We start from the raw sequence: 15,471 nt of genomic DNA, 5'->3' as shown, positions 1-15,471 counted from the left end.
ATAAATAAAATGTTGGCAGCAGTGTTACACCACACTATTAGCTGTACTTAACAGGGTCAGCTGGGATGAACTCCAGCTTGGGATGGGATCTGCGTTTTGGAGAATAGACTTGAGAGGCAGGCTACATCCTGGAGAGGCGTCCGGTTGATTACAGGCCACACACACTTTATATAGAAACACAAATTTCTTGCTGTGAGGCATCAGGCTCAACCCCAACACCACTGTGCTTACTGTGGACAATACTGCAGAGCTGAAGGTTTTCAGTTAGGGATAAACATTTGATTTTATGATTATTTAGTTATTCATACCTGTTAAGTCACTGAAATGTTGAACTTTAAGATTAAACTGAAGGAAAAATAAAAGATATCACCTGGTGTTTCAATGCATCACTGGAGAAACTGTATTATTACTCTGTTTCCACGTGCTTTATGACAAATGTTGACCACCTCACCTGAAATGTTGATCACCCCCGCAAACATCATAAAAATTATATCACTTATGGTAAATAAAATTAAATTAAGTGCTGGGGTGCTTTTTTCCCACCCAGCTTGTGATGTACAGTAATGAGTGTAAGTTTGCTGCCTTCTAGATCTCTTTGTCTTACTGCCTCGGTTAAACAGTGTCCTCAGAAATAGAATTTACACGGGATATTTTCTTCTTTGTCGAACAGGTGTTTTAGTCTTCAAACAAAAATCAAATGTTTTATGCTGGAAAATATTACAATGGCCATTGTGCAGCTAGTAATTTAAATGGAAGATATGCCTTTTTTCATTATTTGGAGGCTTAATTGTTGCGTTACAATCTGGTGTCTGCTTTTGGTGCGTGGACAGGCAGAGCTGTGCTGCACAGCTGTGGGACTTGTGTTGTCTTCCCACTCTATCCTGACGGCGACGAGCTCATTATATCTAACCGGTTCTTCTGGGAGTGTGTTACAATTCCTTGTGATGCATGTGCACTCGTGCTACGCATGCACGCACACGCACGCACACAGCTTTAGACCACTTGACCTTGGTTGCTATGACAGCAGCGGTAAGGCTGCACTGAGGTGTCAGTGTGTCTTTTTGACGAGTCCCGCAGGCACACCAACGCCAGCCCACCCGTTTTCTGTTTGTGTGTGTGTGTAATGATGATTAATACCTTTGTTTTGAAAGCCAACAGAGAGTTGTTGTGTGTTTGCATCTGTGTGAGCCTTTACGTTTGTGTGTACGCTTTTTTTTTTTTTTTTTTTTTTTTTTTTTCTTCTTCTCTCCTCTATATCAGCGAGCACGGGCTTTCCTCTGTGGCTGAACAAGCGCGTGTGTTTAGCCTGTCTGTGTGCATCAGAACTTTCAATGCCTCATGCACTCTGAGCTGTCACTACTATGATTGTTGTTTATAGTTTTGACATCTTGCACCTTGTCCCCGTTGTTTGTCAGTGTCTTTCTGTGCTTGTGAGAAGTTTTTGATTTAATCTGGTCTCATTCGTAGCTCTGCCTCGTCTATTTTCTGTCTAACTTGTGGCCCAGCAGCACAGGTCACGTTGGCTGTGAACCTGTTCTGGTTTTTAAATGTTTTGAAAAGTAGAGAGGTGGTGGCTTCATCTTAACCAAACAGCAATTAGGGTGACACCAAGAACCGTTTCTAATTAGTTGTTTACCTCCCAACCTTTCATTTGACTGTACCTCATTAACATGTTCTTTTGAAATTGGTCTTGATGTCAGAATTGCAGAGGAAAAAAAACATTTCACAGAGTTGGTTCTTCTGTTTGGGTGTGAGTTTAGGATTTTTTATGGGTGATTTAATGCTTTTATAATAGAAAACAGTGTTAAATGTTATTTTCATAGCCTTCTTTGCCCAGAAACCAGAAACCATCCATGTGAAAGATTCCATTGAGCCATTTTTAAAAGAAGCAGAGGGTTCATCAGTGTTGTGAGGCAGAAAAAGATAAAGGTGATGTGTGTTTTAATCATGTCCATGCAACCATCCATCTACCCATCCATTCATTCTCTTCCGTTTATCCTTATCATAGTCATCGGGGGGCTGGCACCTATCCCAGCTACCATAGAGCGAGAGGCAGGGTACACCCTGAACAAGTCACCAGTGTGTTGCAGGGGTAACACAGAGATACAGACAATCATTAACACTCACATTCACACCTTTGGGCAATTTAAATTTAGAAATTAATCTAACCCCACCAAGTGCATGTCTTTGGACTGTGGGAGGAAGCTGAAGTATGCAGAGAAAACCCACGCAATCATGCAAACTCCACACAGAAAGACCTGTGGTGGAGGTGAACTCAGGACCTTCTTGCTGTGAGGCCACAGTGCTACCATTTTTTCTATTTCCCTTGTGTTTTATTCAAGTTCCATTGTGCTTGCGTGCTTTTTCAGCATTTTTGTTGGGGGTTTTTTCTGATGTTTTCTTACATTGTCATGCATTTGACCTCACAGGCCCACCATATGTTGGCTATATGTATTCATTCATAAATTAGACGCTAATCCACTGCAAACCTTCGCCAGTCGGGCTGAGTACGACCAAGTCAGACCACGATTGTTTAGAGACAGGTTGCTTCCCACCAGGTGACCTGTGCAATCACCTTGGAACTGGTCACTCAGAGCTTGAGGGTACTACATCCTCTATCCCTGAGTGACCAGTTGGTCACCACAGCTACCTGCAAATCCATCTCTGACAGCATAAGAAATTCAGTGAAATCACGGGACAGCCACCGAGTCACAAAGAGGTTGTCATGCTATTTTTATTCTAGTGGAACTGAGCCTTGTTCTTCTTCTTAGTCTGGTATAGCTTGGGAAACTATAGAGAAGTAAAAAAAAAAAGGCAAAATGAACCAGCCCAATGTTGTAACTATATCTACCCACTGAACTGAACTGAACTTTGATTTAGTGCTCTTACTGATAATGCTTAAAAGTGAGAAGTGCTGCACTATATCTCCACTCCCACTGACACATTGTCAAAGCACATGCAGGTTTTCTTTGTTTAGATGAAATTTTAATCATCATCTTGCCCTTTTTTTCTCTTTCTTTTTCATGTTGCTTCTGATGTCGCTGTATTAAATCAAGGTAAGGAAACCAACACTGCATTAATCATTTTCACCAGTTTTTCTTGAACTTCTTTCCCTCAGAATTGTGCTTATAATAGCTTTGATCATTTAAGTATTTTCTGGCTCCACGGTAATTAATGTGTCGACCGTTATGCATGAGAAACATGACACTGGGAAATTTTTGTTCTGGAAATATTTGAGAAACAGTTATGAGTTTCTATGGAAAGAGCCACAAAGCCTGCATTCTCTCCACCTTTTCTTGTTGTTTTTTCGTGACTTGTTTTCTTTCTTTTCCTTTTACTTGCTCTTTGTCTCTGTGGTCCCAGTCTTATATGGTTCATATTTAATAACTCACTTATGTTTGTTGGCTCAACATGAAAAACAGTTTTAATAGCTTCTGGATGCCACCCACTCTTCTTTCCCAGCTCTGGTCTTATATTGCTTTCTGTCTTTGTCTCCTTCGTATCCTTTTCTTCCTGTGATTTTGTCCTCTTGTCGTCCCTTTTGGTGGCTGTGGTTCTCAGAAAAAGCGAGTCAGGTAGAGAAACCAGTGTTCCTTTTCCCAGATCTGTTAGTGTGGTCACACACTGTTGTAGTCAGGTGTGACGCTCCTGTTGCCAGTTTGTCGTTTGAAAACCAACTGTAGCTTGCTTGTGCCATCTCAACACAGTCGGCTCTTCTGGCAAGAGAAAAATTGGCTTCTTCTTCTTCTCCTTTTTCTTCTTCTTGTGTGTGTTTCAGTATTTGTTTGTATGTTTCTTAGAGAGGGAGTGCATGAGTATGTGCTTGTATGTTTTGCTGGCAGGCAGTACTGGATTGTGGAGTAGTGTGCTGGCACTGGTGAGGTCCAGTTACCCTGTGCGCACCACACCTTAGGAGGTAATGCGATTATGAGGGCAGGGACAGGGGATTTGTTCAAAGAGCATAGAGAGGAACATCAAACACAAAAAAGATGGGATTATCAAAAGATGAAGGGGAAAAGAGGCCGTATCCCCGCCTGTCTTTTAGCCAGCTTCCCCGTGAATACAAAGGAGGAGGGACAATGACACAGTGGATAGGCATTTTTTTCCTCTTTCTTTATTTCTCTCACTTATAAGTAACCCCGTTCTTAAGCTCGCTTCTTCTTTGTGGCACGCTCTCATTCAGGAAATTTAGTCGCATTAGTCCTCAAGGGATCCACAGCAGAACTGGGTACATCCTGCAATATGAAGCGTCTGTCCAGTGAAAGCGAGTGTCGCACCTATCACATATGATGCAAAAAATAAAACACAAACACAGGAAAAACCCTTTTATGCTTTTATGTGCATAGTGGCAAAATGGTACATTTGTCTTGTTAACATAACAAGGATTCAGCTGTGCAACTATAATTTAACCAGGCTGTTATGTGCAATTTGCAGCTGCAAGAAACATGACAAACCAACTCTGGCTCTGTTTGTTTTGATTGTCAGTGTCTCTGGGGGGCTGAAAGTGCTGTGTAACTATCATATGCAGTCATGCAGGAACAACTCAGGCTACCTGCTTTGAGGCAGCTCCCTGTTTCTTCTCACCAAGTGACCCCCCCAGCTTGAAAGGATAACAGCTAAAATCGCTTCAGGTATTCAGTGCTGATGAATTGAATGGAACCTAATGAGTGAGGTGGTGTTGTCTTTTTTATTCTGTTTGAAGAAAAGGTAAAATAAAGGATTGTCCAGCTATTTTTAAAAATGTTTTTCCCTCTTTTTCTGGCATGCTTTAGCTGTAGTTAGATTAGCTGCGCCAATAATATCCTTAAAGCCTATTTGTCCTAAATTTCATAGAGCAGCTTTCTCTTGGTTTTCCCCTTCTTCTTCACACACTGACACCACAACATCTCGACTATGGATCGTTACCCAAACTTTGGTCAAGGACATATTTTTGATTTTTATGCAAATATTTCTGTTTTTAAGAATCACTGCTGATCTTAGGATATTGGTCAGATTTAAGTGAAACAAGGTCATTTTTTTCTGGATGTTAGTGTGTGCGAGCCTCCTTGGCTTCACAGTGGAGTTTGATTCTCATTAGTTTGTGCAATACAGCCAAACAATGTAAAAAAAAAGATTGCTTCCTTTCTGTATGTCACACATTACAACAACCTGTGAACTGTAATGGATCATGAGTTAGATGACCTACTGTTTAGTGTAACTTTATATAGGGCTGTGCGATATGACCAAAATCTCATATCCCGATATAAGACATTTATCGTCCTGACAACGATACAAATCACAAAAATGTAACATTTTATGTAAATTCTGTGAATCTCGGGCAACTTGCGTGAAGTGTTTCCAGCTGGGCATCCTTTACCTGGAGTCCAGTGTTTTAACCGATGCATGAAACTATACATTTTTAGACATAAGTTGTAACGGCCACCATTTTCTTTGAAAGTTTGAGTCTAAGGTTTATTTTTTTAGCACCTGACGGCTCTTTTTTGCTTTTCATCCGTAAACTCTCCGCATACTCTTTCACGTGATTCTTTATTTTGAAAAGTCTCAACAGGATCTTGAGCTTTATTGTGAAAGGTTTACGTGGGAAAACAAACAAGCGGACAGCGGAGCCACGCGATGGTTTTACCGTCGTTGTTGCTAACGACAACACGTAAAAACAGGCGCTTGTCCGTCCGTAGTGTGGTTATATTAAATATAAGAGAAAGAGAGAACTTTAAGAAATTAATATAGCCGCTACAGTGACCATCAAAACGGTGAAAAAATTATTGCTGTAAACAGTTTATTTTACGACACCACGAAACAAACGATAGCGTAATAGGAAATGATAGACGTTTTTATATCGTCATCCGATATATATCGTTATATCAAACAGCCCTACTTGATTATGAGAGAAATGATCAAAAGTTAGCTATGCAGTGTTTGAAGTTAATATTTTAGGGTCTAGATAAAAGATTTGGAGCATCATTGTAGAAGCAGCTATTTGCTTTGTAGAAATATGATTGAATAATGTACTGAACATAAACTCACACAGAGATAATGTTCTTTAATGTTGTAATTATAGCTTCTCTGGTCATGTTTTCGTAGCTGGCCCTGCTCACTGTACATTTGAGTTGCACCTTTTTCAAAGATGTTCCGTGTTTGTTAAAGGACGAATACCTCACACACTGCACTGAAAACGTGAGATGGCAGAGTGCAGTCCGAAGTTTTCAGCTTCTGTCCCCAAGAAGCATTATTTTCCCAGTATATGGAAACACGTTTCTTCTCTCTGCTGTTCTCTGTTTCACTCTCTGTCTATAAATAGTTAAATTTATAGACCTCTTTCATAGTTTTTAGTTAAAACATCTGTACATGATTATACATTAAACTCTCCTTCACACAAATAACCATCCATGACTTTCTTCTCTTGTTTCTTTATAATCTCTTTCTGTGCATTTAGACAAAACTAAAAGTTCATTGTGGGACAGTTTTTCCAATCTCAGTGTATTGATTGCAAAGAGCCAACGGTAACAGGGAAGGTTAGAGAGATGCTTGCTTGTTTTTGTCTCTGTGTGTGTGTGTGCTACAAAATGTCTTTCTTCCATGTTGTACTGTTTGAATCTTCTCGTTTCTCTGTTGTGCTATATGCCTCACACTCTGCCAAAACGCAAACACATTCAGCTCATATGGATGCACAGTGAAGTGCTCCCATCAATATGAACACACCTTTTGCCCAACTGTCCTCCAGTCCTTCTCTCCTGTGTCTGTATTTTTGCCTTTTGATTGACCTTCTCCTCCTGTTGTAATCTGATGATGCTTTACGAGTTTGCGAGGGCGAGGGCATACAGTGGCAAGAACTAATGTTCTCTGTGATGTGTATGTGCTCTCTGTTCACATTCCAACTATAACAATCTGAATCATGAGTTAAAAGTCTGCTTTGGTGTGTGTTTCCAAAAAAGATCTTGCGTTTTACCCAAAAATGTGGCTAGGAGGAGAAACTCAACTTGTAAAACTTAGTAACTCCTCCATCAGCATGGGAAAGTATGTGCGGTCTGAGCTAGCGCTGTTCTGTAGATTTTGCTTGTGTGTATGTACGTGTGTGTCTGTGTGTGTGTGTATCGTCTTTTCAGCAAAGTGTGCGTGTGTTTCTGCACGTGTACTTTCAGCTGGGTTGTTGGGCCGTACCTTCGTGAGGTTTCAATCCCATGGTTTCTCACGCTGGTCAGAAGAGCTCGTAAAGCAGTCAATGAGAGGTTGATGTCATTCATCTAACCGCAGCGGGGCTATTTGTGACTCTGTTAATGAAAGAACGGCTGGACACACAAATGAACTTGGTTTGGGGCTTTGCAGAAAAGTCATACGGATCATCTAGCTGCAGACAGATCCACTCACCTGTATTAGTCCACACAAAACCCCATCTCTCCTCCTGCCTGTTCTGATGTTTTCCCTTTCCCCGGAGTCAGACCAAAGGAAACATCTCAGCAGCTATTAAAGTGAGTTTGGGCTCTTTATGAGTAGCTGTAATGTTTTTAGTGAGCTGTTATTACACAGTGTCCAGTTTCAGACGCTCTACTGATGCATCGTCTAAAAACCTGCACTGCAATAGGCGTACTGATGCGGTTTCACTCACACTGTAGCAGCATGAAACAGAAGAAACTCTTTCATCCTCTTCTTATCCCGTGCTTCTTTTTTTAAACTCATATCTCTTTACTGGTCTCCACGCATTTTCTCACATTTTTTTCATTGTTTCTGTTTATAGAATTTACTTATTTTGTCCATTTATCCTCGTTTCCCATCTTCACCCTGACAGTTTTGGTGCTGTCACATCTTGCAGAAGAAAATCTTTGTTTTGTATGATGTACTTGTGTGTGTGTGGTTATGTATGTGTGTGTGTGTGTGTGTGTGTGTGTGTGTGTGTGTGTGTGTGTGTGTGTGTGTGTGTGCGCGCACGCACGTGCACATGCTTGCAGTATTTGAAAACTTCTCACGATCGGTATCTCAAGGGGTATATGATGGTATGGAAATTTTGTCAACATGGACCCTAATGGTTCTGCAGTAATTATAGTCTGTGGCAACTCTGGAAAAGACCAGGAGGATAAGGTGGAGGGAGACAGGGGAGTCGGTAAAGAAAGAGAAGGAAGAATGTGGAAAACTGCATCACAAATGGCATAATGCTTAGCATTTAGATGCAAGAGCAGATCCATAATTCATGTTGCTAATGAAAGCTAGAGGGTAGCCAGTTAGTGCGGAGGGGACCATGCTGATCGGATGGGAGGTAATAGCATTACCATACAGATAGATTTAATGTGCTTCCTGTGCCATACTTTGCTCTTTCCTCGTGTCTCCTCTTATATGACCTCTCCTCTTTTCCTTCTCTCCTTGTTTCCTCTTCTCTCCTCTCATTTCCTCTCTGCCCCGCTTTGCTCCCGGTGCCAGGAGCTCCTATGCCATTGCCTCAGCAGATCCAGTTTGCCTTGGCCTCTCACCACAGAATGTAGACTGAATGATTTGCTCCTACTTTGTTAAAAAGAGATGATATTGGCAGGAAAGGTTGTTGATATAACACGTGCCATCCGCAGGAGACTGGAAAATCGCGGAGAGAAAGGGTGTGCATATGTGTGTGTGTATTTGCCGCTCTGCCTGTGTCCTTGTGTAAAATTGTGCACATGTGTGTTCCTGTGGTCAGCAACTGGGACAGACATGGGGCCCCAGCAGGTAACTGGGCCCAGGCTTCTGTGACTCATTTGGCTTTGGAGACAGATGTGTGGCTGTAGGCCCTTCTGTGGCTGTGTCAGAAGCTTGGCCAGAGTTAATTCTCGCTACATAGGAGATATTTTTGCTATGCTGGGGAAAATAGTGGTTAGAAGCTAAACAGTGATAGTAAGGAGACTGAGAGTTGGGTTTCATTTTATGGATTCTAATGACCGTGATAGAGAGTGGGCAGAACAGTCGGTCCTGCTCATGTAAAATCTGTTTGTAAAAACTCTCTGTACATAAAAGCTAGTTTGAAAAGAAGGTTAAAAAGCTACTTAGGCAAAGGCTCGCTCTCTGCTGTTACTCCGATAAGACCTGCTTTTTGAATTCTCATTGGCAAATTGTCACAAGAAAAAAAGTAATTTTATAAAGAAGGGTATTGCAGGTGCTTAGGCTCCTGATCTGACCGTGAAGTAGAAAGGCCTGGCCAGCACTTACGACTTGGCCTTCATTTTCAACAGATGCTCTCACTAACAGAGGGAGAACGGTGAGGAAAGTGTTGCCCTAGGGCATCAGCCAAGCAGAGTGGAAGCCGGAGTTGTAGTTATCATTTCTTCTGATGAAGTCACAGAAGGCTAAAGGGCCAGTAGTCGGAAAAGCTGCCCTCTCTTGCCTTTTGTCTGTTCAGAGTCAGATGGTCAAAGACCCTGAGACTTTCAGCTTCAAACTGCCTGCATTTCAAAGCATCCATTCAGACAGTCACTCCATCAGTCTGTCAGTCTGTCAGTTAGTCCATCACCTAGTCGATATAATGATTCTCTCCGAGGTCCTTATGCCCAATGGTTATCTCTGCAGGCTTTCTCATACATTAATTTATGAAGTCAGCCCAATCTGTGCAGGGAGGGGTCTGATTGGGTTGTTTGTTCTCAGTTTTTTGCTGTAAGTGTTCATCTCATCTACACATTCAAGCTTTCTCCTCATACTGAGGTGAAAGTTGGACACTTTTAAAACATTTAAGTGCTCTCTACATTCTGCTGCCTTTACGCCACATTTAGAACTACTTATTAAGAGACCGCAAGGTTTTAAAGTTGAGCATGTGTGTATACATATGAATATATGCGCGTTATGAAGACCCTATGGCCTATTTCACAAGAGCCAATCTAAGTAATGAAAGGAGTAGGAGGGGGGGAGGGAGTAAGTTGGTGGGAGGCAGCAGGAGAGAGCGAGATGGAGCACCGAGTCCAAATTATAATACAAATCATATCAAGTCAATCATAAAAGCAGTCAAGATTTACTAGTTTCATTTCACTTCCCGAGATTCTTCAGTTTAATAGGGCAGCTGGGAGAGGAGGGAGCAGGATTGCATGGTTGAAATGGGAAGAGTGTGCATGCATGTGTATATGTGCGCACTTGTGTGCACGCATTCTATGAATAACCCTCCACAAGCCATCGCAACTGCTGGCTCACGGCCCCCTAGCTGGAGATAGAACAGTAACGTCTTACAGGCATCTATTATTGAAGAAGCTGAGCTAGTAGGAAGGATATCAAACCCCTGTCCAACTGTAAACACCTGCAAAGGGAAAAAAAGCACCTCTGCATGTACTTGTTCTGTTAAAGAAGAATAAGAAGATTTTAAAATTAAATCACTGTTTTGTCTTGTATTATTTTATATTCACTAACCTAATATTCTTACTTGTGTTTTAGATATTTAACATGCTAATGATTAAACTGTTGATCTCTCAGTAACCATACAGAATTTTTTGTTTTTAGACGTTATTCTTTTTAGGTGACACCAAATTTAGACCATAATGGAACTTTTGGTTAGTTGTCATTACTTTATTTTCATTTTGACCTTAAAGTTGAGACTGAGGCTCAGTTAATCAACAGTTTTTGAAATAATCGGACAAGCCCATCTGACATGAGCAAACACGCCACATTCCACATCACCTTTCTTCTCCATTCTGATGCTCCTTTTGACATTATCACGTCTCCATGCTTACAGTATATGCACTTGGTGCATGTGATTGGCTGATTAGATATTTGAATTAATGAGCAGTTAACCCAGGTGTACATTATAAAGTGGCAGTTGACCGTGCATACCGCAGGTTGAATTTCCTTTAACTTAAGAGGATGTCGGTTATTAAAATCTTGTAAGGATTTGAGAACAGTCGCATCTGAGTGTTAAAAACAGTGTTTCCTTTTGACCCGACATGCTTTGTTCCAACTCATCACACGCCATGTGATATGAGATCCAGAGTACCAATCTGACCGTGTGGCGGCGTATCCGTGTTTGCGTTTATTCGAACACAGCGGGGTGCTTGCTCAACTTATAGCTCTTCCGGGTGTGATGATTGTGTACATCTGAAAGTATACGTGTAGGCGCAGCAAGTGTTTGGACATTGAGAAGTTCATTGTTAAACTGTCAGATTTGTCTAAGTGGGAAGAAACAAACATCAGTCTATGTGACAGCCAACGATCTGACTGTCATGGCTCTCCATTGACATCCCTACTCCATCATTCTGCCAAAGAGGGAAGTGGTAAAGAAGAGAGCAGAGGGAAGGAATGAGTGATGAGAGGTTGGAAAAATGGGAACATTGTTAAGTTAAAATTAGGATGGGAGAGAGACAGATTTTTCAGCTTTAGAATTTTAAAAGAAATAATAATATTAACAGGGATTAGAAATGAGAGATGAATGCTTTAGCCAATTGTTTGGCACTGTTGGTGTGTTTTACAAACCATTGGTATTCGAGGAAACTTGGCTCAGATAGTAGCTGAGTACACTACCCCCACCAGTCACCCTGGGACATGCATCACTGTTTTACAAAGAGGCTTCATACAAAATGTTAAGGTAATGCCAAATTTTCATGGCAAAGACTGCAGCCAAGTATAGGGCACCAGTAACTCCAGATAACAGCGCCACGTGGCTGATTTGTACCAGCATCAATGAGCACATGTCAAAATTTTCAAATATTTCTCAATTATGATTTACACACATACTGTTTATAACAAGACAATCTGTGCTTTTATTAAAAATAAAAGAAACATCTAATCAAATACTCAATTTAGTTACAGTACAGTATATTTTACTACAAAGCTTAACTAAAGCACCAGTAGTGCCCTGCCATTAGTCACAGTTATCAAGTTTCTTAAGTTTCTGTTTCTTAAGCCATGCCAATACATGTGATCGTCCTTGTGTCTTGTGTTTTGTTTAAGTGGCAACTTCTGGGAGTGAAGAGTCAAGCTGATGCTGTAAATAACTGTAACTGCAATTCTTCTAGAGGCTGCAACCAGAAGCAAGTCAGTCCTTGTTAGACCCCCATGTTAAAGTTTCTTTGTGCTCTTTCCTCTTCCTTTTTATCTCTTTACTCTATATTACAGAGATAGAAATGTCTCTGATATTCTGTGTGGTAAGTTTATTTGCATCTTTGCACATTATTTTAAGCTTCATTTGGCAGTGTAACCCCAGTGCGGGACCCAAGCCTGGATAAACTGAGAGGGTATTCAACATAAAATCTTAGCTGAGCTAAACTTGCAGATCATAAAGAACGAGATTTCCATACTGGATCTTCCAGGGCCCAGGTTAACAATGACCACCTCTTTGACAGCTGTAGCCATAGAATTTGTAACAACAAAAATCCCATATATGTGATTAATGCCCAATAATCTAGACTACTGTTAAAGATAGGCATATCAACCTTTTTTCTATACCACCATATCACAATATAAATGTATCTGGTCTTTAACACATTTTCTTTAATATATAATAATGGATACCAGGTTTTTGCTTTTATTTGTGTAGTTTAATTCCGCACTAAAGAAGAAGTACATGTGAGATGATGCCCTGCTGGACCAAAGGGCAAAGGTCTGGTGGATGACTAGAAAATCATTTGCATTGTTAAGCAAAATTTCTCTATGGCTGCACAGCATGTTAAGAATGCTCCCCTGAATGTAGGTATTCAGTTATCCATGACCTTAACCTCAGTGGATACAAAACAAGATGGAATCTTCCTGTAGGCCGCATTAGAGTTAAAAAAAAACAAACCCCAACAACAACAACAACAACTGGTGGACTGTTTCAACAAAACTCAAACAAAAGAAAACTTTTTTTATTACAATTATGTAAACACGAAAAGTGGTGGAAAAGAAAAACTGAAGATGACTCACAGCGAACCGCCTCATCTGTCAAACATGGCGGTTTTGTCATGGCTTGGGCTTGTACAGCTGCAAATGGAGCTGACACACTGACATTTATCCACAATTTTACTACCGACGTTAGCAACAGAATGAATGTGAATGTAGAGAGGGGGGATTCTGAAATGTGGAGCCAAAGTAGCTTCATCATTCAGCAGGACAATGACTGTAAACAACCTTTAGGTAAAGGCATGGAAAAACCTAAACTGATTGAATCAATCAGCTATCTTCAGTCTGGCTGAGATGCATGATATTTGTTAGAGAAAAAGAACAAGGAAAAGCTGAAGGAGACTGCATGAAACACCCAGGAGAGTGCCTGAAGGGATGATATACTGACTAATAATGTATATGGGGTTAAAGATGGCAAAAGATTTTCCCAAATATTAAATAGAATGGGGCTTTTTTTCAAAACACTATCTCTATGTTTTCATATAATTCAAGCCCTTGGACTTGAGACCTACATCTCTGCCATCCAGTGCAGTTCTTTCTTTATTGAAGTGAACCTGCTGAATTAAACCTATTAAATAAAATAAGAGACTCATTATTTTATTTCAAATTGAAACACTGAACCTGAAGACGGTCTACATGCCTACTTAACTTGACGAAAAGTCTTAACAATTACATGCTATAGTGATTCTAATGTTTAAAACCAAATCGCTCTGCATTTCTATGCGCTGCCTCGTTGTTCGTCCTGTAACAGTTCTCCAAGAAAAATAATTATATTGAATATTGAGCCTGCTTTGATTTCTTCAGTAATTCAGACCGAAATTCCTTTGTACTCACTGAGACAGTTGTATGTGCCAGCTGGATAAACAGTTGACCAATCGGGGATTACAACCAGGAATAAAGACCAACTTCCCGTGCTGATAGCTCACTAGCTGCATTTGTGAAAAAGTGTGAGATAGAGATGTCCTTTAATTTGTTGTTAATTAGTTTGTTTAAAAACAAACAAACGTTTGAATGTGATAAATAATGAGCTAACTACTCTTTGTAGTTAATACTTTTGTATGCGGTTTTTGATGACTCTATGATCAGACTATAGCTACGGACATTTGACTCTCATTTAGATATGTTCCGCATGTTGCTCTTTTTGACATTTTCCTAAAGATAAAGGAATAGACTTCCAGGTATCCTGGCCTGCTGATGCGAAGTTGACATTTTTGTCCCTCTTTGGTACACGTCCATTGGATTTTTAAGCTCCAGATTCTGCTCAGGCATTAACTACATCATAATTCCTTAAGATCAAACAAGCCATCCTTAGTGTGCTGTTTTGATCTGCAGGATGATGAAAGCACATTCATACGCTTACAGTTATTCCTCAGCCACCTGCTGTATTTGCCCCGGGGGGTTATCAGTTATCATTTTCACCGCCTTTTTTCTACACCTTTTGCATACGGCAAGTGGAGGCAGCGTGTGTGTGATAAAGGCTAGTAGTTAGAATATCCAACACAGACCCACACCAGAAAGAAGCCACAGAAATAAGATGGGTAGAAGAAGCATTAAGGCCACAGCCACCTCCTATAATTTGGTTTCCATCATGTTGTGTAGATTGATATAAGAATCTAATGCGATTCTTTACAGTTTCAGTGGAGCAGTGGTGATGTAGCGAGTAGACCCGTGGGATGTCCATTTAGTCAACTTAGTGAGGTGTTAAGGAAATAAACAGCAGTGTATGTTGACGCTGGCCAGTCGTCTGGAATGCTAGTTCAACCGTTTTTGACATTTCAATAAAAGCAGTTTGTCTTGGTTCTATCAAAAGGAACTCGAGTGTCAGCAGTGGACCCTGGACTTTCAAACTAAACATGTTTTCTCCGAGGTGACATTATTGCTTTGTTGTCTGTTTGCAGCACTCCATTTTCAGACTCTTTTCTTTAACACTGTGTGGCTGTGCAGAACGGGTACATCGCAACTGACTAAGTAGAAAACGATTATTCTCCTTATAAATACATATATTAATCGACTATTAGAGATATTAGCGCGCGAGTTTCATTACTGACACATACACATACACATACGTTATCTTTATTATATTCTATTTCGGTTCCATCTGTGTGCTACGATACTTCTTCTGTGCCGAAGAAGCCTCCATTTCTTTGAAGGGTAGAGGCGAGGGTGTAAATCTGTGTTACGTTTGATGCTCCAGAGGTTCCCATAAAGTTTCAGTGATGTTTAAATCAAGTGATTTGTGTTAATGGAAACACTCTTAAATTTGTTTAACACTGTATACAGGGATGGGAGTGTAACTATCCGAGAAACATCACAAGCAAATGGTGTTTACAGTACGGGGTGCGCTTAATTCTGTGAAATGGCCTCATAGTCCACAGCTGTAATGTGATTTTGCAGAGCAATCATCAGCGGTAGTTACACCTACAAGATGACTAAAGCGTGAAACTGCTTACCCACATCTAAAGTACTGTAAAGAAAAAACATAGTGCGTGAATATGGGCAGAACAGTATTAACTGTTCATCTGTTTTAATTTTCTTGTTATAATGTTGCAATATACTTGTTTGTGCCTCAGTGTTTGACAGTGTTGATCCTGTGAATAAACTTTGAGCAGATGCGGCCTTTTCTTCATACCGAAGGCACCAGTCACTCACAGAAATTCCTACCTC

The 15,471-nt window shown here is 40.6% G+C and overlaps 1 protein-coding gene across 2 annotated transcripts in view; it reads left to right on the top strand.

Moving 5' to 3' along the window:
• Positions 1–15,471, top strand: part of fbxl17 (F-box and leucine-rich repeat protein 17) — a 227,464-nt gene that overhangs the window by 109,659 nt on the left and 102,334 nt on the right. The window contains exon 9 of one of the 2 annotated variants that reach the window (XM_063490431.1): positions 11,881–11,941. The exons of the other annotated variant lie outside the window; for it this stretch is intronic. Within the exon in view, the coding sequence (XP_063346501.1) occupies positions 11,881–11,899 (19 nt within the window). The 3' untranslated portion in view covers positions 11,900–11,941. Of the gene's footprint in view, positions 1–11,880; positions 11,942–15,471 lie in introns of those variants that run through there. 2 annotated transcript variants of the gene reach the window in all.

Source organism: Pelmatolapia mariae, linkage group LG12 (genome assembly GCF_036321145.2).
Source record: "Pelmatolapia mariae isolate MD_Pm_ZW linkage group LG12, Pm_UMD_F_2, whole genome shotgun sequence".
Classification (NCBI taxonomy): domain Eukaryota; kingdom Metazoa; phylum Chordata; class Actinopteri; order Cichliformes; family Cichlidae; genus Pelmatolapia; species Pelmatolapia mariae.
The sequence above is the reverse complement of the archived record's forward strand: the minus strand, read 5'-3'. Positions and strand labels throughout refer to the sequence as shown.